This window comes from Acomys minous (genome assembly GCF_964271855.1).
Source record: "Acomys minous genome assembly, chromosome: 14".
Taxonomy (NCBI): Eukaryota; Metazoa; Chordata; class Mammalia; order Rodentia; family Muridae; genus Acomys; species Acomys minous.
The window spans coordinates 3,228,456-3,256,341 of NC_140496.1; the positions used below are offsets into that span (position 1 = coordinate 3,228,456).

The 27,886-nt window shown below is 52.4% G+C and overlaps 1 protein-coding gene and 1 pseudogene across 6 annotated transcripts in view; one reads left to right on the forward strand and one right to left on the reverse strand.

The window, feature by feature from the left end:
* SIPA1L2 (signal induced proliferation associated 1 like 2) overlaps nt 1–27,886 on the forward strand; it is a 144,795-nt gene that overhangs the window by 105,027 nt on the left and 11,882 nt on the right. For all 5 annotated transcript variants that reach the window (XM_084756634.1, XM_084756633.1, XM_084756637.1 and 2 more), the window contains 9 exons: nt 4,439–4,696; nt 5,956–6,039; nt 7,114–7,214; nt 7,602–7,705; nt 9,741–10,126; nt 12,405–12,629; nt 16,690–16,843; nt 18,887–19,106; nt 24,806–24,937. In XM_084756634.1, coding sequence (XP_084612760.1) covers nt 4,439–4,696; nt 5,956–6,039; nt 7,114–7,214; nt 7,602–7,705; nt 9,741–10,126; nt 12,405–12,629; nt 16,690–16,843; nt 18,887–19,106; nt 24,806–24,937 — 1,664 coding nt within the window. The remainder of the gene's footprint in view (nt 1–4,438; nt 4,697–5,955; nt 6,040–7,113; nt 7,215–7,601; nt 7,706–9,740; nt 10,127–12,404; nt 12,630–16,689; nt 16,844–18,886; nt 19,107–24,805; nt 24,938–27,886) is intronic.
* LOC311583244 (cytochrome b-c1 complex subunit 7-like) lies at nt 13,830–14,309 on the reverse strand (annotated as a pseudogene). Its single transcript has one exon. The product of its transcript is annotated as a cytochrome b-c1 complex subunit 7-like (transcript).

The following is a 27,886-nucleotide window of genomic DNA, read 5'->3' on the forward strand; positions in this document are numbered from 1 at the left end:
AAGGCTGCTGTCCCAGAGAAGTCATGACATCCTGAATCATGCATGGCTTGCCACGCATTGCGAGCAAATTCAGTAAATATGTCCAATAAAAATGGAAATGAGACTCCAGGCCGCTCATCCGGCTCCTGACTCTTTGTGCTTTGCTGACAAGGGTCCACATTTCCATGTGACATGGGACAGCACAGTTTTCCCTGGGTCATCTTGAGTCACAATGATTGCTTTCAGTGTTCTATAAAATAAAAGCTCCGTGCGTCATGCCTTTGTCTCCTGCTAACTGACTGCCCAGCTTCCGGAAGTACAGAGAGAAGGGAGGATAGGGAATGAGAAACAGGAGGAAGTGTGTGTGTGTGTGTGTGTGTGTGTGTGTGTGTGTGTGCTGTGATAGTTGAGCTGAACTCAAGTGAGGTTTCAGATGACAGTTTTGATTTATTTGTATAGATAATAAAATGGGTATTAAGTCTACTCTTACCAACCCTCTAATGAATTCTGATGTGAATTCTGATGCTCAGTCGGGGTGTGTCCTGCCAGTGTAGTGCTGTGCCTTTGCCCTAACATAAGAGCGCGGGATTTCAGAGCCTTTGGTGGATCGAATATGTTCGTTCATTCACTCACTTGTTTGTCATTCACTCGTTCTCTCTGCCTCCCGTTTGTTTACTCGCTAACTCATTTGTTCATTGGCTCATTCATTCACTCATTTATCTGTTCACTTGTCCATCGTGCATTTATTTGTTTGTTGGTTGAATTCATCCATTTATCTTTCAACGTTTGTGTCAGAAATTGCTGATCACTTATGTTGTGACAGGGCAGCCTCATCTTTACCCTGCGTCCCTTTTAATCTGCCCGGCATTCTTGACACAGTTCTTCTTGTGCATGCTTTGACTATTTAAAAGAGAGTTTTGCTAACTGAAGCAACACCTTTTTACTTGATAACAAAGACTGTGCAGCCGTCCATCAGACAGCATCGCCCTCCTCTTAGCCGCAGCATTTTCCATTCACATGGGATGCTGTGGCTGCTAGACAACAGGGATGCAGAGGGTGCCACTACCATCCCATGCTGGCCAGGCTGCCCACGGCTGGGTGGCGGCAGCCGGGAGCTTCCTCTTAGATAGCCCTTCAGCCAGAATCCGCCACCGTACAGCTTCCAGGAACCTTCTCTGTGTAACTTACAAGTCACAGTGCAGTGAACATTTTCTTGCTGAGTTGTCTAAGAAAAGGGGAACAGTCAATGTCTTGTTTCTGGTTTTGTTTTTGAAATAGTGTTTCTCTGTGTAGCCCTGCATGGCCTGGACTTGCTCTGTAGACCAGGCTGATCTCGAACTCAGAGATCCACCTGCCTCTGCCTCCCGAGTGCTGGGATTACAGGCGCATGCCTCCACGCAGGGCAGGAGTCAGTTTTGATGAGGACTTTCTGATCATTTCCTGTTTAGTGCCATGTCCTGGAGCTTCAGAGTCTGCCCACTGAGGAAGAAAGTGAGGCAGCTGACTAGCTCCTCAGCGCCAGAAGGCCTCACGTCTGTGTGCCACACATCTGCCCATGTGGTACACACCCATTCAGTGCCAGACCTCTCCCTAGAGTGTGCCATCAGTCAAGTGAGCTTGTGGGCATGTGTGTGTGTCCATGGGTGTCTCTCTGTGTCTTAAAAGGACAATTGCTGGTCCCTGCACCTTGCCTGGGGCAGCCACTGCCCTAGCCTTTGCAGCTTCTGCAACCTAGAAGTTTCTTCTGGGGTTATCTCCTGGCACGGTGCTTGATGCCTGGTGCACCAGAAAGACCTCCCAACTCCAGAGAGGAGCACCAATTAGCCGTGCCACCTTGTTATGTGACTTGGAGGGCTTCTTTCAGCTACTAGAATGCTATTAGCATAGCAGACAGTAAAATGATTAGAAAGCAGTGGTTGCCTCAATCCCCAGGGCTCTGAAAGGGTTCTTATACAAAATGATGTCAAAGAAGGCGGTAACTTATTTAAAGAGTTTGCTTTGTTTCAGACGTTCTCTTAGTAGCTCTTAGAAAAGGGCACACTGGGGCCTGCGTTAGCAGAAACTGGTGGCTTTCTGAGAAGGGCTTGGGAAGCTGGTAGTGTGCCTGGCTCCACAGTGGTGTGCCTGGCTCCACCATGGCCTCCCTTCTGAGCAATGGTGATTTCCTTAGCCCCTCATAACTATTCACGGTCCATGGAAGAATATGTGATGTGCTGAATGGGGAGAGGTGGTGGGTTCCTGGGAGCATGCGTACAGCCAGCTGAGGGTACAAGCACGCTGGGCCAGGGTGAGGAGTCAGCTAGCTGAGCAGGCTCCAGGGCTCAACACAGCTGCATGGTGTGTGTGCACGATGTAGGCGCACATGCTACTGAGCGTGTGGAGGGCTGGACCACTTGTGCAGCTGGCTCTCCCTTCTACCTTTCCATGGCTTTCAGGGTTCAAACTCAGAGCTCCAGGCTTGCACTGCAGGCATCTTTAACTGCTGAGCTCTCTCTCCAGCCCCCAAAATAAACCTTCCTGTTTAATTCCAGAACTCCATACACTTGAAACACTCATGGTCTAGACTTCCGTGGAGACCAAGTGTTGAAATACATGAACTTGTGGGGACATTTCACACAACCAGGGATGGCGAGTTCAAGGCTCAGTAGATCCAGCTCTGCAGCAGGCAAGGGGTCTCTGGGGGCTACCATGCATGTCTTCTTCATCTGCATTCTTTAAGGATTTCCTCAGACCCGTGGAGCAGAGAGCTAAGGTTGAGCATGTCTGGTAACTTCCATTGCAGTCTGTGAAGTTGGACATAATAGCCACAGGTGTCAAGCCAAACCTTGTTCTTTAGAGTTAGCACTACAAAATACAGAGGTCTAGCTTAGTTACATGTGTGTGCACTTGTATGTATTCACATTGTATGGGTACAGGTGTCTATGTGGATGCACATGTGTGTAGAAACCAGAGATCCCCGTCCAGTCTCTCCCTCAGTTGCTCTCCACCCTAGTTTTTGGGACAGTCTCTCTGTGAGCCCACAGTGATGTGGCTGGACTAGCTGGCCAGTGAGCCTTCGGGGTCTGCCTGTCACTACCTCCCCTGCCCCGACACTGAGATTGAAATGCATGCCACCACCCACGCCCCACCCCCATCCGCATTGTGTGTAGGTTTGAGGGATTGAATTCCGAAACTCCTAATCCTTGCACAGCGAGCACACTTCCCTCCAGCCCGAGGGAACAGGGGGAGCGGCTTACGTGTGGCTTTCTTTGAGATGTTTGGAGAAGCATAATTCTGCTCTTATTCTTCACTCTGTCTTACACGTGACGCTCCTCTCAAACACTAGGTGTGAGTGTGCATTTATCTAAGTCTTTTCTTCCAAGATCCAAGTTAAATGTACTGTGCTGTGGGCAGCCAGCGTCTGCAGGCTTGGATTCAGTCAATAATCCGGTTCGCAGCAGCTGCCTTCCCTCCGCCTGTCCCCTTACAATAGCTGAACAGCCGCTAGAAGTGTGGGCACAGCCGCAGAGACACAGCCTGTGCTCCCGCGCGCTGGGCGACCACTCACCGCAGTGACAGTGGACACGGATATGGTCCTTCTGGTGCCTTTGGCATGTGGCAGAAGAGTCTAGATGCATAGCAAGGCACTTACAGACTAAAGTCCTTTGGTTAAAATGTGTAATGTTTCCCCAGATTTCGCTCAGAATAAAACAATCCAATCCAGTGCAAATCTGAACTTAAATATTGACTGTCAAACTCAGGAAATCCAGAGAGATATAAAGCAGCTTAAGAAGCAAACTCTGCTTGGGAGGAGGAGATGGGGTTAGGAGAGATGGAGAGCAGCCATGCTCAGGCCTCCTGCAAGCAGTGTGGGTCTGCGTCTCAGGGTCATAACGCTATGGAGACACACCAAGGCCAAGGCAACTCCTATAAAGGAAAACTGCTGGGCCAGCATGGCCAGTTGAGCGACTCACCCTGATGCCCGGGCCCTGGTGAAGAGTGCCTCGGGTCTGTGTGTAGCTCTGTGGACAGCATTTGTAGCACCTGGGTCTGGCCATGACCCTGCTTGTAACACGGAGCAGGTGTGCAGCATCTCTGGGCTTTGATGTCTCACGACATTAGGCAGAACTTAGGAAGACTACAGAGGAGCTTTGAAAGCCACCAGCAGCAACCCACAGCGTCCAGAGGCTGTGGTCCCTCCCACTGTGCTGCCCTCCCTACCCCAACCAGCCTGTGGTGTTCTAACAGAGAGAAGAAAGCCACAGTTGGGTCTTTTAGAGTCTCAGTCTGTGAGTGTTGGCCAAACAGCAGCTGGGCAGTTTCAAGCATCTAGGGAGGGGCGCCTCCTGGGGCAGAGGTACTGCGGCATGCAGTTACGCCCCAGTCAGCACAGGTGCGCTGAGGGAGCGTCCACCATGAACAGGCCTCGCCTGGGGCCTCTGAGAAGCTACTGTCTCACCACCTCTTCTTGGTTCAACAGGGGTTGCTCGGAGCTCTGCCGGATCCCCATGGTAGAGTACAAGCTGGACAGCGAGGGTACGCCCTGTGAATACAAGACACCTTTTAGGAGGAACACCACGTGGCACCGTGTGCCCACCCCTGCCCTACAGCCAGTTTCCAGAGCCTCACCAGTGCCCGGCACACCTGACCGTCTGCAATGCCAGCCACTACTTCAGCAGGCCCAGGCCGCCATCCCCCGGAGCACTTCCTTTGACAGGAAGCTGCCTGATGGCACCAGGTAACACCCACTGCCCTCCTCAGACACTAACTCAGGTCAGAGATTGCAAATGCAGCCTGACCTGTTGTAAGCTTCGGGCAAGCAGGGGCGATGAGCTAGCCTCGGACAGTGCTCCTCAGGGTCCAGCCTGCTCTGGTGTCAGATGAGATGCCCTCTGTGGTGGCTGGCCCTGCAGATGTCCTGCAGCTGTTCTTTTAAGGTTAAAGCCAGTGACAACAAGAAGGTGATGAGCGTTCAGAGCACCTAGCTTACATAGGTTGTATTTGAGAGTGAAACAGCACTTTGGTTTGTTAATTCCTGTATCCATGGTCATGTGACTTACACCTAAAATGTGGGCCTTTGCCCTGGATAGCGGATCCCTGCCAGGCTCCAATCTAGTAGACTCGTCAGCACACACTGAGAACCAGGGTCTTACTTGCCTGATGCTGTCCCCTGGGCCTCTCTCTCTACTTCCTTCATCTGGAAGAGAGGAAGGATGCAGACCCGGGCAGGACCTCCAGAAGAGCACTGCTGAAAGCTCAGCACCAGGCACCACACACTGCACGCCGTCAAAGTACTTACCATGTCAACAAACCGTGTAGCCTCATTAATCAGATCATCTGGGCCCCAAGCCTCCGTGCTCTGAGGCCAGGCAGCAGTCCTCCCTTGGTTAAATAGAGTCTAGAGAACACAGAGGCCAGAGGGAGCAAGCGTCGTCTCTGTCGAGTGAGTTTTCACAAGCACTTGGGCAATGATTGTAGAAGTACCTTAGGTAGCTATGTGAGCATCCATGGCTTTGCCCCCTGCTGACTGGTGGCCTGCATAAAGTTCCGAGTAACAGGTGTGAGTGGTGTTCTCCTGGCTCTGTGTGTCACCCACCCACTCTGCCGTGTCCTTGGTTTTCTGTCCTCTGGAGCAGTCACTGCTCTTCCCTCTTTAGCCAGCCAGAGCCCAGTTCTCCTGCCTTGGTGGACGGCTGCTATAAAGCCGCCTTGGGCATTCCAGTTCTTAGATGCTGTATCCTCGGTTGTTCCACTTCACACTGTAATGGGGTCAGCGTTGTCGTGACTGAGTGGATTTGTTTATAAACAGCTCAAGGCAGGCAGGCAGGCTGGACGGGGACAGTCAGCATCCGTAACCTGCTGGTGGGCTGGACAGGGACGGTCAGCATCCGTAACCTGCTGGTGGGCTGGACAGGGACGGTCAGCATCCGTAACCTGCTGGTGGGCTGGACGGGGACGGTCAGCATCCGTAACCTGCTGCTGTTCTCCCCCTGGCAGAAGTTCTCCCAGCAACCAGTCTTCATCCAGCGACCCGGGACCTGGTGGGAGTGGACCCTGGAGACCACAAGTGGGCTACGATGGGTATGGCTCCTTCCTGCTTTTCTGTCTCCCCAGTGGGAGCCTCTGTCTATGCCTGGGACTCATTCAAAAGCATGTCCTGTGTGAGGGTTGCCTGATCAGAGTCTTACACTGTAGCCCATGCTGGTCCCTCACTTGTGGCGATCCACCCATGTCACCTGTGAGGTGCTGGGGTGACAGATGTGTGCCACCACACGCCTCTAGGGAACTCATTTCCTTGGGCCTTGTGAAACCAGAGGGAAGATGTGAGGACTGGGTGTGGACAGGGACCCTCGGAGCCAGAGAATGAGGTGTCAGCCAAGATGTGAGGACTGGGTGTGGACAGGGACCCTCGGAGCCAGAGAATGAGGTGTCGGCAAAGCAGCTCCACTTCCTGTTGCACAGGCAGGGCCGCCTTGGCGGAAGCCTTTGTGGGTTCTGTCACACTCCTGGAGTCAGCAGTGTGGGCTAGCCGGAGACACTTGTGGATGTGTGTCCACACCCATGAACATACACACACATGCACACACAAGCGCTGACCGTGCATGGGGCTCTTGAGGTAGTGTGTACTCGTTGTAGCTGTGTTTATGGTGACTCCAGCCTATCCGTGGTGGTCAGCAGCTGCCCCCTTCTGTGAGCTGAACACAGCCATCCCTGGAGGCTTCCCACTTCTCTGGACAGAAAAGGCCTGTCCACCGGAGACAGTCACGGTCCTGTCCTTAGGTACAAAGTAGAGCTTGAGTCCTGGCATTCTGCCGTCCAACCCTGGGCTTAGAGGCGGACACCTGTTTCCCAGGTCACGTGCTCCTCACCTTAGATGTTGGACAGAGCTCTTCACAGCTGAGCATCAAATGCCTTCTCTGAATGAAGCTTCATGTTAGGCAAGGAGAGTAGTGTTTTGATTTGTTTTATATAAATGGGAAAACCCTGTGTGGTTTAACGTGCACAGTGTGGGCTAAGTCCCTAAGAATCATGTTGTGATGCAGACACACTTTTATCTGTGCCTGTCGCCCTTGTGCCTGACCCCTGTAGGGGCAGCAGCGTGTCCTCTGCGGGCTGGTGGTGTCAGGAAACAATGACCAGATGCTTTCTTTGCAGGTGCCCATCCCCCCTACTGCTTGAGCACCAGGGCCCGGGCTCTGTGGAGTGTGATGGGGCCAGGGAGCACGAGGACATCGTAGAGGGAGGCAGGCTTTCAGGTGACACGGGACCCCGGGGACCTGGCCTCCGTGGCTCCCCTTGCTTGAGCTATCTCCCACTGCAGCCACTCATCCGCTTGATCACCTCTGTGACCTGGACCAGAGGGCTTAGCTGATTCTCCCAGTGTAGGAGGCAGTGCCTGTGGATGGCCAGCTGGTTCCGGGGTGGCTGTGGTTGTGGGGTGGCTTCAGATCACTGTAGTTGTAACACCGTAGAAACAGATCCCTCTATGGTGGTGTCCTGCTGGTTCCTATGTGTTCATTGGTAACCGGGGAAGTTGTAAGGTCATTACCCTGCTTGATTGTCCCAAACTGTCTGTTAGAACCCTGGTTTTCTTCCTCTTGCTAACATTGGAAATTGTGGGTCCAATTCTCTTTACACCACAGAAACCAAATGGCATGGCCCACCATCCAAAGTCCTGAGCTCCTATAAGGAGAGAGCCCTGCAGAAAGATGGAAGCTGCAAAGATTCCCCCAATAAGCTATCTCACGTAAGTCCTTCATGTGCAGCCAGTCACAGGTTTACCTGGGTCTGATGTGTGTCAGCATGTGGTGGGTGGCACACACCTGTCTGTAGTGTTCAAGAACACAGGATGCTTGCCAGTACACAGTAGGACTACATATGGTGTTTCCATGCTTGAAAGAGTGGGGTGCAGCCCAGCATACAGCATGACTCTGTGTGTGTGTGTGTGTGTGTGTGTGTGTGTATGTGTGTGTTACTCAAGAACATGGGCTTCATACCTCATACAGTACAGTGACACGCTTGCCAGCAGCACATGGGAGCATGGGACATGCCCCAGCACACAGTTTGCTAGCATGTGCCCACATGTGGTGCTTGGTGCTGGAAGAGTTCATCGCAGTCCACAGTAGGTCATATACCTGTGACAGTGATGAAGAGCGTGTTGATTACCACACAGAACACTCATAAAAGAGGATAAAGGAAATGAGAAAGTTTTTGTTATTATTTCCTCATTGTGAAGGCCCTCGGAAAGGCTACACAGCAGATTACTGGTAAAGCCACACATACCTCAGCCCTCTGGCCTTTCCCATCCAGCATGATGTGAGCGATCCTAGGGTTAGCCAGTTAACCATTTGGCTACTTAATGGTTACATGTACATTTGGCTACATGAAACAGACATGTGGCCAGGGCAGCTGCAGCCAGGGCCCTCTGCTGATGTCGGCAGACGTCCGGTAACCATAGCAGCCTGCTGTCGGTACATGGTGGGGGCTTCCACGGACAGCAGGTCCCTTGATAGTCCCACAGATGGGCTTTCCACCCATGAAGCCTCTGTGGGGCGAGTCCACCTGAGAATCAGCTTTCTGTGAGACCCCATCAAAATGTGCAGGTGAAAGGAGCGCAGAAACTCCTGGGTCACGCCCTTCCCTTGTCGGCAGCAAGCTTGACAGTTCTCCTTCACCGCATGCAGCATTTCTGCCTGCAGCCTTGACCTGGTCTTGAGTCAGTCCCCAAGTCCACTCAGATCCACCTCACAGCTGTCACAGTCGTTCTGTGAGAGGAAACCTGAGGCCAGGCTTGGCATAAGGGTCCAGTAAGATGGAGGAAGAAGAGACATGGCCGAACCCTGCTTCTGCTGGGTCTCAGGCTGTGACAAGAGCTGAGCACAGTGACAGAAGGGGACCTCTCTTCTGTTGTGTTTTCCATTGGTCTTCAGGGATCTAAAACATGGAGTACTTTTCAGACAGGTGTAGTCTAGAATCTTCCTCCTTGGGACATCGTTTGGCTTTAGCTCCCTGAGAGCCTGCATGTTCGTTTGCAGGGCACTTCGTGGCTGCAGAATGCTGCTCTGCACAAAAAACACATGGCACTGTAAGCCCAGAAAGCACCAGGGGCCAACTGGATGACCATTATGACTCTGACTTGGGGGCTACCATTGAGCTTTAAAGAGAAACGCTGTACTGGCTGTAAATGAATGGCAGGTCTCCTCCCCCTAACTTTCACGCCCTCCCTCATCTGCACAGTCCTTCTCAGGGACAGGTGTGTGTTATACACCAGCCATTGACTACAGGAACTCTGAGCTCATGTCTGTGTGGGAGCAATCAGGAGGCAGGACCTCTGCGTGAGCCCAGGCTGGTGGGCCAGGGAGACGCCTTAGCTTAGTGAGCCACGTGCCCACTGTGTGAACATGAGAGCCGGGGTTCAATCCCCAGCACCCACTTAAAACACTTTTTATCCCAGCACTGGGGCAGCAGAAACAGATGTCGGGGTCTTGCCAGCCAGCCAGCTGAACCGACAAACTCAGGTAAAGGTCAAAGACACTGGAAACAGACAGAAGGAAACAGACTGGCATCCTGAGAAACACAGCGGAGCCTGGGCGCTGGTGCAGACGCACACGCGCACTCTAAAATGACTAGGCTATGGTGGAGAAAAGCCGTGTTTCTGTTGCAAGCTCTAGGAGCACATAGAATTCAACACCAGACCCAGCTGTAGCCTAACATGTGGGGAGGGCAGTGCAAAGGGTTTTACCCAAAGGCCGTCTGTCTGTCTGTCTGTCTGTCTGCTCCAGATCGGGGACAAGAGCTGCTCCAGTCACTCCAGCAGCAACACTCTCTCCAGCAACACCTCCAGCAACAGTGACGACAAGAACTTTGGGTCAGGGGACCTGATGGACCCCGAGCTGCTGGGATTGACCTACATCAAAGGTGCATCCACCGACAGCGGCATCGACACCACGCCATGCATGCCAGCCACCATCCTTGGCCCGGTGCACCTGACGGGCAGCAGGTCCCTGATCCACAGCCGGGCCGAGCAGTGGGCGGACGCCGCTGACATCTCAGGAGCTGACGACGAACCCGCCAAGATGTACACGCTGCATGGCTACGCCTCTGCCATCTCTGCTGGCGCTGCAGAGGGCAGCATGGGCGACCTCAGTGAGATCTCTTCTCACTCCAGGTGAGCTAGCACGTGCCAAGGTGCTTCTGGTACCGCCTGGAGCAGTGAGGGTGGGGCCCGGGGCTGCCACCGCCGATCCTTCAACCTTTAGTGTCTGTCAGCCATGTCCACGCTACAGGCCACCTGTATCTCAGGTTAACTGTGACTTCAGCGCAACTCATTTGTAGATGACATCACATGTCAGTCACAAGACAGTTGGAGACCTCTGGAAGAGGGAAGGCATAGCAGCAGGCACCCTACTGGGGACTCGCCCCAGCCCCTGTGTGAGCTTGTGAGCACTGTCACAGCATCCTGCCCCTGAAGCGAGATGGCAGACCAATCTGGAGGTTTCCTGTGTGGCCATGAATATAGAGCTGGGATTTTGGCTTGGGTCTGTGTGTGAGTGTATGCACATCGTACATGGCCCTCAGACGCCAGACGAGGGGCTGCCTCCTCTTAAGCTGGAGTTAAGGGCCGCTGTAAACCATCCGCTGTGGGTGCTGGGGACCAAACGTGGGTCTTCCAGAAGAGCAGTACACACTGTTAAATGCTGAGCCATAATCCCAGCTACTCAAAAGCTAATCTGGGCCAGCCTGTGACTTACTCCACTTAAAAGTCATCTTAGACATTTTAGTGAAATCATGTCTCAAAATTAACTGGTTTGTTTGTAAAGTAGCTCAAGGCTCTGGTGAATTCAACCCCCGGGTGCTGGGGGCGGGGGGGGGGGGGGGTGCTGGGGCAAGTGCTGGGGGTGAACGGGAAAAGGCTAAATATAAGGGAGTAGTATTCTAAATGTAGACCCATAAAGCGTGTCTGCGTTTTGTGCTCCTGCTTGACAGACATCTGTGTGCTGGTTTAAAAGCTGATAATTTCAGGTTTCTGCAGTCTCTTTCAAAGACTCAGAAGAAACACATGTGTCAGTGTGTCTGTGGGTGGGACTTAATCAGGCGTGTGGCTTCCACGCATGCGGGCTCCTTGTCTCTGGTGCGTCCCTTGCTGGGCTGGGTCACTGTCTGGCTTCTCAGAGCGTCCGCCCACAGAGCAGGGCTGGGCCAGTCCTCCAGGACCCAGGACTCTGCCAGGCGTGGCTCCAGGTGGTGCCCACAGGCCTCTGCCCATGAGCAGTGGTCGCCAGAGCGCTTCCTGGAGCCCTCCTCTGCCCTTTTCTGGACAGTGCTAAAGGACAGTGGCCACTATGAATGTTGTGTATACAACCGTCAGGGTAAACCTACACCCTCTATCTATACCTTTGTTGGTTCATATAATCAAGGGGCAAGTTTTTGTGACACTTTGACTCATATAATCCAAACTTCTTGAACTATAGAGGTTCTGTTTGGCCCAGCAGGCCAAGTGACATCGCCCAACACCAGATTTCCCTGTCTCTAGCCCCTGTGTGATGGCCTTTCACACTGAGCATTTTTCTTGTGGCTAACCCTTACTGCCTTGTGCTCATGGCTGTCCCCAGGTGAGAAGAGACTCTTCTCTAGTGTCTGCAGAGGACACAGGTCCCCCTGAGAGGTCCCTGAGCCAGTTGGCTGCTTCTCTTGTTGCTATGACTAAATCCCTGACAAAGGCAATGTAAGGAAAGCAGAGTTTGCTTTGGCTCGCAGTTTGAGGTGTGCAGTCTGAGGTCACAGAAGGGAAGGCATGGTGGCAGAAGAACAAAGCGGCCGGTCTCCTCACACCCACAGTCAGCAGTTGGTGCTCAGCTCACTTCCTCCTAATGCAGTCCGGGACCCGGTCTGTGGGGTGCCGCTGCCCACTTCAGGGTGGGTTTCTGACACACCCTCAGACGCCTGCCACCTCAGAGCTTACACATCTAGTCAGGCTGACAAGATTAGAATCCATCACACCCACTGTCCACACGTCTTCTCACCTGCCCCTGTCTTTGAAGCCCATGGCTGAGGGTGGCCTTGCTGAGGGCAGCCGGGCCTCCGCTAGGGTGAGCTGCTAAGCAGTGGCTGTTGCACAGAGAGACCCTGTCTCCATGAAGACCTGGGCTGAAGCTCCTCTTTGGCCTTGAGTTTTTCTTCCTGTGAGACTGGAGACATGAGCAGCTGAGTTGGAACTTTCAGCACTGAGGCCCTGCCCCCTGCCTACCTTTTACTGAATCTTCCCCAGTTGTATCTCTAACGCTGTTCCTGCCACAAGGTAGCCCCACACATGAACATGACGAGTCTCTGTACATGTAGGCTTCCCATCCCACACGCTACGTAGTAGGAAGGTCACCCTGCCCTCCCAGCCCAGTGGCCAGCGCTGCGGCACCTGACAGCTTTGCCGCCTTTGGCTCTCTCCACAGCGGCTCTCACCATTCAGGAAGCCCCTCCACTCACTGCTCCCAAAGCACTGGGTCTCTGGACAACTCCAAAGTCTACATCGTTACTCACAGTGGCGGCCAGCAGGTCCCTGGGGCCATGGCAAAGCCTTACCACAGACAGGGAGCAGCAAACAAGTACGTCATTGGCTGGAAAAAGTCAGAAGGCAGCCCACCGCCCGAGGAGCCGGAAGTGAGTGACTGCCCTAGGTAAGTGGCTTCCTGTCACGTTGGCAACCATGTTCACTGTCTTCTCTTCCTACCATTGTTCCTACATACACTTTCGTGTGTGTGTGTGTGTGTGTGTGTGTGTGTGTGTATGCAGTCATGTGGAATCCAGAGGACAGCCTCTAACGATGCTCTTCATATACTGTCACCTTCTTGGAGCTATGGCTTGTTATTGACCTGGAACTCAGAAGGAGCTGAGCCCCAGTGACCCTCCTGTCTCCATCTCCCCAACACTGGAATTACAAGTGCAGCCCACCATGCTCTGCTTTTTACCTGGGGATGAACTCAACTCTTCGTACTTGCAAGGCAAACATTTTACCCACTGTGCCATCTTCATTTCCCAGCCTGTTTTAAACTCTTTAAATGTTGAGATTGGTGATGGTGGTGATGAGGAGGATGGTGATGATGGTGATGATGATGATGGTGGTGATGATGATGTTGATGGTGATGAGGATGATGGTGGTGATGATGATGTTGCTGGTGATGAGGATGATGGTGGTGATGATGATGTTGATGGTGAGGATGATGGTGGTGATGGTGGTGATGAGGATGATGGTGGTGATGATGATGTTGATGGTGAGGATGATGGTGGTGATGGTGGTGATGAGGATGTTGGTGGTGAGGATGGTGGTGATAATAGTGACGGTGGTGGTAATGGTGGCAATGGTGATGTGTGGAGGATTGCCATGGCACATACATAGAGTTGATTCCCTCCTTCCACCATAGGGTTCCTAGAATTGAGCTTAGCTCAGCAGGCTTGCCCTTTACCTGCTGAGCCGTCTCTCCAGCCCTCAGCTCTCTATGTAATAGCGTGTAAAGCTGCGGCCTTGGGTCCTATTTGCAAACAGCTGCATGCAGTGAGCCATGGTAACAGCTGGTGACAGGGCAGCATGAGCTATGCCATCTGAAGCCAAGGGCAGCGTGAATTCTACAGAGAATGTAAAAGCAAGAAGACTATCTGGTTATTTTGTAGGAGTCTTGAGGTTCCTTGGGCAGGTGAGGGAGCATGCTTCCGTCTATGTAAAACCACACGTTTGTATTGTCCAGAGGAGCTAAGAACCGTGTGTCCTAAGGTCTGAGTCACATGCTCTGCTGTGTGAGCATGTGTGGTGTAGGCCCGGCTGGGTGTGCCTGTGGCCAGTACAGAGGCTCTTTTTTTTTTTTTTTTAACGTTTACAATAGATTTTATTTAAAGTGAAGCATCTGCAGAGCCAATAATGCTTAAACTCTGATTCAGGTTGAAATAGTTTTGTAGAAATATGCTGAGACCAGGTACAACCACAGATCTCAACTACAAGATCACTTCTTCGCCCATTCTTCTCTCTCTTTTCTTTCCCGAATAACCTCTTTCAGGTAGGGTTCAAGATAGAATTTGTCCTCCTCATATTTTGTCCTCTGCTCCTTAGGCAAGATCTGATGCCTCAGAGTCAGGTCCAGGGCTCTCTTAATGCGAAACATTCTGTCATTATAAAGGTCCTCAGGAAGCCTTCTTATGGCTTCTTTTACATCTTCAGTTTCATATAGTATCATATCGCATTAACCCCAGTTTATTGAATCCTGCAGCATTATAATACCATTTTCGAAAACCATCCAGGCACTTGCTTGACGCTGCAACAGCAGGCCTGCCCGCCATTTTGATCTGAGTTCTATCTCTCTCTCTCTCTCTTTCTTTTTTTTTTTTTTTTTTTTTTTTGATTTTTCGAGACAGGATTTCTCTGTGTAGCCTTGGCTGTCCTGGACTCACTTTGTAGACTAGGCTGGCCTCGAACTCACAGCGATCCGCCTGCCTCTGCCTCCCGAGTGCTGGGATTAAAGGCGTGAGCCACCATGCCCGGCGTACAGAGGCTCTTAAAGGAGACACTGCGGAGGTAAGGTCTAGCTTGGACCTAGCGCTGACTTCTGATAAAATGATCCCGTCTTAAACCCAACTCCACACTTGCAGTTTCTAAGTCAGCCATCATACTAGTGCTGCAGTTGTCCCTGCCCTTGGACTACAGAGAATCCTGTCAGTTTGTTGCAAAATGTTTAAGAAGGGCCTTTCACATAGCCGCGGGTGTTAGGGAAATGCATGGGTGCTCTGTGGTGCGTGGGTGTTCTATGTGCGTGGGTGTTCTGTGGTGCATGGGTGTTCTATGTGCGTGGGTGTTCTGTGGTGCGTGGGTGTTCTATGTGCGTGGGTGTTCTGTGGTGCGTGGGTGTTCTATGTGCGTGGGTGTTCTGTGGTGCGTGGATGTTCTGTGTGCGTGGGTGTTCTGTGGTGCGTGGGTATCCCAAACCTTTTGTAAATTCCAGAAAGCTTCATTGGAGCCTGGTGGGTGTGACACAGGCTCTGTGTCTGTATGTGAGTGGGCCCAGTGTGATTTCTCAGCAAAGGGGTAATACCGGCATGTTGAAGGTGGGGCCCAGCATGTCCATGCTGCAGCCCCTCACCTAAGGAACCTTCCTGGCCCTGTGGTATAAGGCAAGTGGCATATGTATGCACAGGCACTTGTTGCAGGGAGGCCCGCAGAGTAGATACATCAAGGCAGTGCATCCGTGTAGGACTGCAGCCCAGAGCGTGTTCTCCTGTCAGGCATAATTGTTGAAGGCACATCTAGCAGGTTCTAAGGAAAGATACCCATATCGGACTACAGGGCTAGATGTTGAGCCCTGCAAGGCCCTGGTCTCTGGACGAGCCATACTGGAAGCTGTGGGGCAGGGCAGCCACGAGGCTAGCACTGCTAGAGCTAAGCCCTGGCAGTGCCCGTGGTGCACAACCCAAGCCTTAGTTTGCATTCTTTGGGAGAAGTCCTGTCCCCTCTCCAGTCATGTCTGAAAGGCCTGGAGCACTTCTTCCCCAGCCCGTCTGTCCACGTCGCTAGCAGCACTATAGTTCAAGGTGGGGACATGCAGACAGAAAGCCACGGAGTTTCCCACAAGGCCTCATCACTGTTCTCCTCCCCCATGAGCTGTCACACTGTGATGAGGTGACATTTCATTGGAACAGGCATCCGTGCTACAGTGACTCCTGGGCCACTCTCTGTAGTTCTCCGCCGTGGGCAGCCGATTCCTGAGCCTAGTCTTCCCAGGTGTGTGGCACAGGTCATCACCTGATTGTCCTGAGTCCCAGAGGTGTCTGGCTGCTCAGACCATGTTTTCACTGCGACCTTTCCAGAATAACTACCCAGTCTCTCCCTGGAAAGGACCAGGCACAGTATTCAACACGGTAGGCTTTGTAGCTTATAAATACATTTTCATATCTTGTAATTAAAGGAGATGGTGGCGTCATTTATCCAAACAGTTTTATGAAGTCACCAATAATGAAACCTGCTCAGCTCATGCCTCAGCCAGTTTCTCTTAAATCTCAGGCCACCTGGGGTACCCTTGCCTCTTCTCTGGCGGCTGTAGGGTCCTGCTGTCCAGCCTCGGGAGGGCAAGAGTGGCCCGATCTCTGAGGGGACCCTCCTGCTGCAATGGCAGTGGCACCTGGTGATTGTAGAAGCTGCTTTCTGACATAGCGAGGAGGGAAGTGTGGCCTTAATTCAAAGTTGTAGTGTTTCCGTCTTAGGCTTTGAGGATCTGAGTTGTCTCTGAATTATTCAGGAATCTAACTACATTTAAGTTCATTTCACAGATTTGAGATATTGTGATGGCACACACAACCACAGTAAACTGCCAGAGCCGAGAATAGTGCATGTGTGTCTGTGTGTTTGTGCATGTATGTGTGTGTGTGTAGGTCGGAGAATAACCTTGGCCACTGTGCCTTGGCCTTTATCCACTGTGATTTTTGAGACAGTGTCTGTCACTGGCCTGTAGCTAGCTGATGAGTCTAGGCCAGCTGACCAGTGGCTGCCAGGGATGTGCTTGTCTCGGCCTCTCCAGTGCCAAGCCTACTACCACACCGGACTTTTTATCTGGGTTCTGGGACATTGAACCTAAGTCCTCACACTGACTGCGCGTCTCCTCTGCCTTCACCTGTTTGCTGGACTTTGATCTGACCCCGAGGGCCTTACGGGTAAGCCACAGCTGCTCTGACCTATGCTCTGGTTCTTTACTCCGTCAGGATCTATGGCGAAGTGGGCATCATGGCCACAGCCACTCAGCACCCGGCAGTCGTAGGGGACTCTGTTTCAGAAACTCAGCATGTCCTATCCAAAGATGACTTTCTGAAGTTGATGCTCCCTGACAGCCCCTTAGTGGAGGAGGGGAGACGGAAGGTGAGTGACCACAAGGGACACAGGGATTGTGCGGCTCGGGAGTGCTCGTGTGCCTCCCCACAACCCTTTCTGTGGTCCCAGTGACAGCCCAGTGTAAAGTGGCCGTGGCCGCTGGCATGGGCGGCAGGTTTGGTTTGGTTTTTAGTACTGAGGGTGGAAGCCTGGGCCTTGTACCTTCTAGGCAAGAGCTGAGTCCCAGCCCTGCCCTTGCCCCTGCTTGTTCTTCCGGAAGTTGAGCAAGCCTGAGCAGGTGGGGAGGGGGCATCGGATTCTTGCCGGTGCTCTGAGAGCCAGGCAGGCTCCCTTTGGGTCCTTACGCAAGTGGCCTGTGTGCTGATGTGATAACCGCTTATGCCGGCTCTGCTAGGAAGGCGCACATAGGAGCTTAGCACGGTGCCTAGGCAGAGAGAGAGTCAAACCAGGGCCAGTGACCCAGGACCTCCAGCCTGTGCCCTGGGAGGATGGCTGTTCCAGAGGTGAGCAGGGTTACTTGCAGCCCAAACCCTGACTCCTCCCCAAGTTACACTCTCATCAGCAGTACCTTCTCTAGGGACGAATTCACTGGTCTTTGCTCTCTTGCCCCAGGTTCTGTCTTAAGTCACTTTTTAAAATAATTCAAAGAAGCAAGAACTGACAAGATAGTTAGCAGCTAAAGGCACTTCCTGCTAGGCCTCGTGACCCAAGTCACCTGATCCTAGGACCCACATGGTGAGGAGAAAGTGGACTCCCCCAAGTTCTCCTCTGATTTTGACTAATCTACCATGGCATTTGTGTACACATACACACACACACACACACACACACACACACACACACAAACACACACACGCACGCACACAATATTTTATTCTTCACTAGAAGGGCCAGACAGATGGATACACAGGCAATTGAGGGGTTTCTAGCCTCCTGGCCACTCTGTGTGTAATAGAGGTGGTATCTATGTGAGAGGAATGTGGCTCAGTATGCCAAGGAAGTGATGGGGATGCAGGTCAGGTCTGACTTTTTTGAGTCCTTGTTTCTTTGTTTGGATTTTGTTTTACTGTATCTGAGATGAAAACAGCCAGTGATGTTAGTGGGTCCTTAAAGTTGTTGTCCTAGTGTCATGTCTCTTGCTTTGATTTAAAACAATGAAAAAACAAACTGAGAAAAGGGGACTTATTTCGTCTCGTACCTTCAGAGGACAGTCGATACACGTGTGGAAGGCAGGAAGGAACCTCGAACAGCTAGCTGGTTCATATTACATTCACAGACAAGAGCAGAGAGAAGTGGGCGCGTGCGTGCTTGGCTGTGTTCAGCACAGTCCCCACTCGCTGCATACAGTTCCGGGCCCACGCCTAGGGAGTGGTGCCGCCCACAGGGGGCAGGCTCACCCCACATCCATTAGCTGCAATTCAGCTTCCAACAATTATAATAAGACTTTTGCAAGTGGTAATTTTTAAGTGTACAGCGGGATTTGCCGGATTCAAACTACTTTTCTGTTTATGGCTCACAGAATGTTAGTGTCAGAATTAGCTGTTACCTGCACTCAATCGGCCCTCCCTGCCATCAGTTGCCTAATATTAAACGTAGTCACTTCCAATTCCCATCTAGCCACAGCATGTGCTTCTGAATATGGGCTGCCCGAAATGGCAGCCCCTGTATTTCTAGGAGCACTCGCCTCCTGCGGTTCCATCTAACATTTCAGAATTAATGAAGCCATACATGTCTAACCTGTATTAGAGGAAGGAACCCTGAAATCTAGGCATGGCCCAGGAGCCTCCCCAAATTTTTGGCTTTCCTGAACTAATGGAGATCTTGAGGAAACTGCTCTCCTAGCCGTCAGACACCTCTGGCCGCATCTTTATCCGGGCTGTTTTGCTTGGGTTTGAGATGGTCTTGGTGTGGTAGCCCACGCTTGCCTTTACCTGCCATGAAACTCAGGATGGCTTTGATGTCTCAGCAGTCCCCCTGCCTCAGCTTCCCATGTCTTAGGGATTACAGGTATGGACCAGTACTTCTGTCGTCTGTAGACTGTTAATGTCCCCCGCTTTGCTCAACCTCTAGTTTTCCTTCTATGGGAACCTGTCTCCGCGGAGGTCGCTGTACCGAACACTGTCGGACGAGAGTGTATGCAGCAACCGCAGGGGATCATCCTTTGCCAGTTCCCGGAGCTCCATTCTGGACCAGGCCCTGCCCAACGACATTCTGTTCAGCACCACTCCGCCCTACCACAGCACGCTGCCCCCCAGGACCCACCCTGCGCCCAGCATGGGGACCCTACGGAGTAAGTGGAGCCGGGTTACTCGGGCTGCGTGGGCCGGGGTGGGTGCCCATGCCGGGCATCCCTGGTGCACACGGGGGACTAGAGTCAATAGTTGGCACTGTTTCCTTTGTCTTTTAAGTCATTTTCAAGTAGCAAAACTGAAAGGTGGTTTACATTAGATGTCTTTATCAAATGCTGTTTTTACTTCATCTCTGAAGGAAGCCATGTATAGAGTCTTAACTTTTTCAAAGAGCAACAGTGGCATGGGGTGGGTTGTGAGGTTGTGCCAAGCACCCAGCCCCCCTTTTCATGGTCCTGGTAGCAGGTGGCAGCAGGTGGGGGTGTTGGGAGGCCCAGCTACAGCCTTACAGACCTCTGCGTGTCACAACCTGTGTCCTTCTGTGTCCCAACTCACAGCACGGCCACAGCTCAGTCTGATGATTGCCACATCAAGTTTTAAAACTATAATTTTTAGTGCCCTGTGTGTCTGTGTGTGTGCGCATGTGCACACTCGTATGCATGCGTGAAGATATGTACAGGTGTAGAGACAGGGCCCTCTGAACCTGGAGTTTGCCGTTTCAGCTAGTGTGGCCGGCCAGCACGTCCCTGGGACCTGCACTGTGGAACAGGCACACGCTGGCACGCGTGGCTTTTTTACGGGTTCTGGGCATCCAGGCTTAGGTCCTCGTGTTTGCACAAGTGTTTTCCCACTGAGCCACCTGTGCATTCCCACTGTGGTAGTTCCTAAGCCTGGCCCCCGTTTCTGTAACACAGGAAAGATAGCAGTCTAACCATGGGTTTCTATCCGGGTTGTCTTTTAGATTTCCTCACAGAGAGAACTGTCTCTAGAACCAGTTTAGCTTCTGCAGTGTGTATAAACCCCGGCTTTCTGACATAAGGCTTCTGGCAACGCTTAACAAGCTGTGCGGACCTCACCCTGTGCACTGCTGTGCAGCGCGCTGCCTGCCTTCTGCAAAGATGCTGCGATTCTCAATAGCAAGACAGAAGCTCAGCCAGACACGTTTGTAACACACACACACACACACACACACACACACACACACAAACACACACACACACCTCTTCGGAGCCAGGGTCTCCCGTAGCTCAGGACAGCCACTGAGTGTCTCCTAAAAGCTTTTGTGAAGCTGCTGAAGTTCTGTTTTATACCCTTAAGTTTTCACTTCCCATACCACAAGTGTGACTGACCCTCAGTTCTATCTTGTCAGGTTTTCTGTTCATTAGCTTCAGTTTCTTTTTCTTTTTCTTTTTTTTAGCTTCAGTTTCTTAAATAAATAGTGCTGGTGATAAATCCACTTCTTAGGTTTTAGGTTCAGAGAAAGATTGAGCAGAAAATACTGTAGCTTCCACGTTTTCCCTTTACAAGCCTGAGGCCTCCAGCCCCCACCTCAAGCACCGAGCACCGCAGTGCCTTGGTTCCCTGGAGCCCACTGATGCTTCATTGTCAGCCAGACCCACAGTTCTGGCTTCAGGTCTCACCCTGTACCTGCTCTGTACAGACGTTAGCTGCTGGCTCCACAGCGTTGTACAGCTCAGTTTCCCTCCCGCCCTCTCTTCTGCAGCAGGCACTGGTCACTGTGCCAGCGCCATGTCCTGCAGCTGGAGAGCACAGCATTTCATGCTGGCCGCCTCCTTCCGAACAGCAGCTAACATTCCTCTTTGCTTTTTCTTGTCTCTCGTGGCAGCCTGTGCTTTCTTGACCCCTTCCTTATATTTCCACACTGTGAAATCAAAATGAGAAAGAAGCAAGATTTTCCATGATCTTGTTACTTTTTTAAGGACCCTTGCTGTCCGTGCACTCTCACTCTCATGACTCCCCCTTGCTGGAGGATGCTAGGTCTGGTCCATGACCACCTCAGGTACATGGCAGTCTCCATCTGTCCCTTCAGAATCCTCCTAGTTGTTCCACAGACCCCTCTGAGAATGTGGCAGCAGTGTGAACCCTGATCCGCAGAAACAGCCCTCCATGTGGGAACACTGAGGAACACGTGTCTGACTCTCAGTCATAAACCTTGTGCCCCATGGAGACTTAGTGTCCATGATTAGCTCTCTTTTTGTCAGACTGATCCAGACTTGTCACCTGCAAATCCCACATCCAGGGCCGTGCAGTCAGTGCTGTCAGGGTGGCCCCACTGCATTTATAATGCAACAAAGTCAGGCACAGTCCGGATGGTGGAGTGGGTTAGGAATCCACAGGATCCCCAGGCTATGTTGGGTGGGCAGGAGGGCCTGGTGCTCGCCTCACCTCCGTCCTCATGCAGTGTGGGCAGGGATCATCGAGTGTGTGGTCTGTCCACGTTAATCTGTGCATTGTCCACCTGTACCCAGAAGCACATCCTGGCCATCCATGCCCTCTTCTGTTCTTCACCTCCTCAGAGCCCCGGGAAGTGCTCCTGTTAGGATTTCGTATGTCTTTCTCCTCAGAGCCCCAGGAAGTGCTCGTTAGGACTTCATATGCCTTTCTCCTAAGTGTACCGTCTTGTCTGGCCTGAGTGTTAGATAGCACAGGCCACCTTGGCTCTGTGAGGAGCCAGATGCTTTTCTGGAGGTTGGCTACGTGCTGTCAAAGGCTCTGTGACTGTGCCCCGGGAGCTAGTCAGTGTTGTCCCCTAGCTGGTCACTTTCTTTCTGAATTTCCTGAGGCACCCCAAGGCTTCGGAGAGTTAGATTGGAAACGATAGCTGTGAGAAGCCATGACAAGTGGTCTTTTCTAGAAGCCATCAACCTGGAGAGCAGAGCAGGCACAGCGTGTGACATCACAGTGTCCTTCCCACCATACTCACACCCACCAGACCATGGCAGTGTGTCTCTCCCGGCTCTGGGGCCACATGGCTGTCCTGGCATGGTGAGTGCACTTGCTGGCTTCCCAGTGTAGAGTCCAGTAACGCAGGCAGAGGTGTCGCGTGTCAGTTGCTAGTTTGAGACTTTGGACAAAAGAGGAATTAAAAAAGGCAGCTCCTATTTGTAATTACCTTATTTCCACTCAATGGAAGAAAAACGTTAAGTGTGCCTGCCTTTGATTATTGGAAAAGCCACAGGTGGCTCCTCGGTTGTCTGAGAGACAGCCACAACCTGAGGCTGCCCCCCACCCCTCAGGTCAAAGCTACCCACACTCACCCTGCGCTTTCACACCAGCCGTGTGGCAGGCGTCGGCCAGCTCCCCTTGTTGCTCAGATCTCAACCAAGTGTCACCCCCTTAGGCGGGACTCCGTCTCAGAGCCCCTTAGACGGGACTCCGTCTCAGAGCACGTCACCTAGCCTGTCTTCTGCAAAGGGCTCGGGAAGCCCCTTCGGTGACTGTCCTCTGTGAGCTGAGCTGTACACCATGGCTGTCCCACTGCCACGGTGTGACAGAGCAGTCTCTCTCTGTAGATTGCACCACAGGCTCCAGCCGGAGGGGACTTCCCATGCTTGGCCCCCTGTCTGCCCTTGCCTCTGGTCATACAGGCACTTCCTGTGTCCCCAGTGCCACATAGCTCCCTTGTGAGCCGACTCCAGGGCTGGCCGCGATGCACCTGCCTGCATACATACCCGGTCACTCACATCTGCCCTCCTGCACCAGATTCCTGTTTGTGTCTCGCTTCAGTGGAGGAATGTCTTGAGTGGATGTAACAACTGTCAATAAAATGCTGTTTAGCCAATCAACTGGGCAGAAGGACAGTTGAAGGAGGGAGTTGGAGGAGAGAAGCCGCCCTAGAAGGATCAGATTGGCAAGTGCTCGGGATACACGGAGGTTATGAGGATTAGGGTAGTTTATTTTAGTTTATTGTTAGATTAGTAGCAGTTTAGATTCTGCCCTAGTGTGTGCAGCTTTGAATTAGTTTCAGTCTCTGTGTGTCAGTTATTAGCTTCCTAGGCCGAACAGATACATTTTATTTTAACACTTCAGGAACAGAGCGTGAATTATTTAGCCCAAGATTGCCAACTGGTTGCTTCATTGAGTAGCCGGGGGAGTGCTTCCCACAGGAGGATGCTAACTTCACCCTGCCTTCTAAGTAGGAACCAGCCACTGTCCCTTCCGTTGTCACATAGGCCTTTATCCCCAGCCAGCCACTGTCCCTTTTATTCTACTAATAACACCAGCCACTGTCTTCCTTCCTGGCACTGCCCAGTGGCCCTGCCATTATATCCCAGAGAGGCCTCTGAGGAGGAGCCCAAAGTTCATGCCTGTTTCTCTCCCAGCTCCTGCCCTGCTGCCGGCTTAGCACCTGACAGTGGCAGCATACAAGCGTGAGCTGCTGTTATTGCAAAGATGCACAGGGAGAGACTGCCATAGTGTTCATTCCCTCACAGAGGAGACTGGGAGCACGTGGGCAGACAGCACCACATGTCAGCATGGTCTCCTGGAAACGGCCCTGTCTGATTGGTGTCACTGTCACTGTCACTGTGAGAGGTCTGCTGCATTTGTCGAGTGGGAGCAGACTGTGTGTGTCCTTCACGGCCACATGTGCAAATGCTGCCTGTCCTCTTCCAGATGCCAGCCCCTCACAGCTTCCCAGAGGGATGAAGGTGCAGAATTCACAGGTGCATTTGCTTAATTACGCCCCTGAACTTAATTGCAGGTTCAGCCAGCCAGGTGGCCATTACTTTGATTGGTCTCATTAGTCACATGCAGCCACAGGCAGCTGCGCGCGCGTGCTTGCATGCTCTGGGCAGGTTCAGAAAAGGCACTTTCAACGCGCCTGTCCAGTCAGGCCCTTTCAGAATCTAGTCTCAGAGGCCTGAGTTCTTAACAAGGAGTGTTAGTAATGACCTAAGCACTTCAGGAGATGCTGTGAGAGCTCAAGGAGACCAGGAATGGCGGGAAAGCACAGGCGCCGCTGGAAGAGAACTGCATTTCAGAAGTGAGGGCAGCTGGAGCATCTCGTGTGGCAGCAGGAGGGCTGGCCTGTGGGGGCAGGAAAGTGCACACAGGTCATGACAAGACATCCTTTCACTTTCCAGTCTGCTGACTGAAGTGGCCTTACCACATCTGGATGAGAAAAGGGCCCTTGTGATGTCAGTAAGGTTTACTGACTCTGACCCTGGAGTGACCAGCAGTGCTGGTGCTATGACTGACGCTATGGGGACGGAGGGACTGATGCACTAACGGTACTCATACTGTGTCTGGCTGATTGTGACGATGGTAGGACCCATGCTGTGCCTGGCTGACTGTGTGCTGACTGGGTGGATGGCTGGGAGGGCGATGACTTACTGCAGTGGGGACCACGGTGCTCATACTGGGACCAACTGTATGCAAATAGTGTGGCTGAGCTGTGACCTGCTGACTGACCATGTGACTCTGTGGGTAGCATGCTCACGCTGTGACTGGCCATGTAGACTAATGGATGGGTTGACAGACTGGCTGACTGTACTGGGGACTATGGCACTCATATTAATGTGCTCTGTGGGATCTGTGGTCCCCAAGCTATGACTGACTGACCTATTCCCATCCTGACTGACTGACTAACTGACTGATTGATTGATTTCCTGTGAGGGTCCCATGCTCTGACTGACTGACTGACTGACTGGCTGACTGATTTCCTCTGAGGGTCCTATGCTCTGACTGACTGACTGACTGACTGATTTCCTATGAAGGTCCCATGCTCTGAGTGAATTACTAATGGATTGACAGACTCTGGGGACCAGTGGTCCTCATGCTGTGACTCTGGGTAGAGACACACTGACAGACTTTTGTTTCTGATTTTGTTTCTGCTCAGATGAGTTCTGGTTCTCTGATGGGTCCTTATCGGATAAGTCCAAGTGTGCAGATCCTGGCCTGATGCCGCTGCCAGACACAGCCACAGGGTTAGACTGGTCCCACCTCGTGGATGCTGCACGGGCATTTGAAGGTAAATACCCACTCACACCCAGGGCCCCTCTGTGCCCAGGGAGTGTGCTTTTGTGGGGCCTGTCCTGCAGCTGAGGAGCACACGTCTGTATTGGCTCATCCGGCAAATGCTGAGTCCTTTGCCCATCTTTGAAGATGAAAAGGGGGAAAGAAGTGTCTGCAGGCAGCTGTGTCATGTGACAAGTGCTCGGCAGAGGGCTCAAGCCCTAAATTCTGCTCCACACGCCCATTCCCACCTGATCCACAAGCCACTTGTCCTCTTTGGCTTGGTTTCCCTGTGTGAACAGCAGACATGCTTGCCTGGCTCACGCTCTGTCCTTGAAGCTCACTGCGGTGACATGGAGGGAACCCTCAAGAGGCCAGATGACTGCGGCAAGACTGTCTGCCCCATGTAGACCTCTATCTCGGTGGGCCCTGGCTTCTTCTAAACCTGCGGCCAGTGGGCTGTGGTCAGTGGGCTTTAGTGAGTCAGTTAACCCTGTGGTCAGTGGGCTTTAGTGGGTCAGTTAACCCTGTGGTCAGTGGGCTTTAGTGGGTCAGTTAACCCTGTGGTCAGTGGGCTTTAGTGGGTCAGTTAACCCTGTGGTCAGTGGGCTTTAGTGGGTCAGTTAACCCTGTGGTCAGTGGGCTTTAGTTGGGTCAGTTAACCCTGTGGTCAGTGGGTTTTAGTGGGTCAGTTAACCCTGTGGTCATTGGGCTTTAGTTGGGTCAGTTAACCCTGTGGTCAGTGGGTTTTAATGGGTCAGTTAACCCTGTGGTCAGTGGGCTTTAGTTGGGTCAGTTGACCCTGTGGTCAGTGGGCTTTAGTTGGGTCAGTTGACCCTGTGGTCAGTGGGCTTTAGTTGGGTCAGTTGACCCTGTGGTCAGTGGGCTTTAGTTGGGTCAGTTAACCCTGTGGTCAGTGGGCTGTGCTGGGTCAGTTAACCCTGTGGTCAGTGGGCTGTGCTGGGTCAGTTAACCCTGTGGTCAGTGGGTTTTAGTGGGTCCGTTAACCCTGTGGTCAGTGGGCTGTGCTGGGTGAGTTGAGCTCTGAAAACTGTCCACCGGCCACACTGCTTTTGGTCACCATTGAGGCCGTGACTGTCCAGCTGAAGCAGCCACCTGGGGAGCATCCTTCTCCTTTGGAGAGCTGTCCACAAGGTAGATGAAAAACGTGCTTCCCACTATTGGGGCCTTGTGTGACATGGGACACAACGCTTGGGAGTTTTTACCATTTGTCATTTGTGTTATCTTTTCCATTGCTGTGACCAAAGCCTGACAGGCAGTGGCATTTGAGAGGACAACCCAACATTAAGCTCATGGTTTGAGAGAGACCGTTGACGGCACAGTGGTGGGCAGGCCTTGGCCTGGGAGTGGGCAGTGGGCACTTGTTCATATCTCAGGAAGTGGCGCTAGCCTATAAATGTCATCCTTGACTTCCTTCACCCAGCATGACCCCACATGTGACCTCTTCAGTTTCCATAACTTCCCTAGCATCAAGCCCGGCTGGGGAACAAGTGTGCAAGCACGCTGGCCTGTGGGGACATGTTACGTACAGGCTCTGACGCGCCCACCTTTCCCAGTAGATGAATTGATGCCAGTGGTTTGATGGGGCTGTCGTGCCTTCTGCCCACTGAGACTGTCAGGACCTTTAGCCTAAACAGGATATGTTGTTCCATTGGCCCCTCACACCTGTCAGTTGCTTGTGGCTCCCCCTTTGTGACCTCAGGGTTCAGGACAGCGGTTGGACCATCTCCCAGGGGGTATTGGGCTGCTAAGTCACGCGTCCTCTCCCCTTGTGGCGTGGCCTGCTGAAGAGGCCTTCTTTACACTGTGCCTCTGGGGTGCGTGTCCACCAGTGAGGTTTTACCTGACTGGGACGCTTACACACAGTGAGTGTGCCCTTCCTGCTTCCCATCATGCCTCACTCTGCCCTGGAAACGGTCTGCATGGGGCCCACACACTTGCTTATTCCACTGTTATAAATGCTGAGGGTGGTGGCATAAGCAGCACTTGGCACATCTGAAGGCAGCCATTTAGACATGGAATGTGTTGGCCTATCAGGGTGAACCGCCTGTGTAACCGTTTCCTCGGTGTCAGGGATCCTAAACCAGCAGCCATGGCATGCAGGAGAGCACTTTGGGCTGGAACCCACCAGCACTCCTCATGGAAGAGGGTGTTCATGGGTCCCTGACTGAGATTTCAGGCACCATGCCCTCTCTCATGCAGCTGTGTGTGGCCTTTTGGATGGTCCAGCATGTAAAAGGAAGGGTGGAGTTGTCCGTGTTCTCCTTAGTCACCCCAGTACTCACTGGCTCACCAGGTGCCTTGAATGGCCCTTTTCTTTGGTTCCTCAGTTCCCCAGTGTCTTCTGCATCTGGGACGAATAGCGGTTTCTCTCCATTAGCTCAGGAAAAGTCACACAACAGATGACACAGTTCTTCCTGAGAAAATCAAGAGTTCCGGCAGTCATGTGTCCTGTTGACTTGCTCATTCATCACCAAAAACGTCTTGTTTATCTTCCCTGAGCTGAAGTTTAAGTGCTAAGGTTCTGTTGTAGTAGGCAGAGCAGAGCCGGGGCACCGGACTCGCCCCTGCCGCATTACAGTGCTTTGAACATGTTTAGATATGGCGACTGTGGAGAGGGGGCTTTGTGTTACTGTGACCACGGATGAGTCACCAGGACTCTGGACCGTTCCATGAGTCCCCTCCAGAGAGGAGCATGTTCCCAGGCCTTGCTGACCACAGTGAAACAGCTCTTCAGGAGAACCAGAGATGAGGCTCGGGGTCTGCACTTTGGAGATGTGTGAAGTGCTGTCCAGCAAGTGCCTGAGCACAGTGCAGGACAGTTGTCCCCTTCTCTGTTACTGCGTAACGACGGAAAGGCTGCTGCATGCTAAGTGTGTGCCCGAAAGCCCTCGGGAGTTCTGAAAGGAGCACACGGTGTTCAGGAACAGTTTAATGGGAAAAG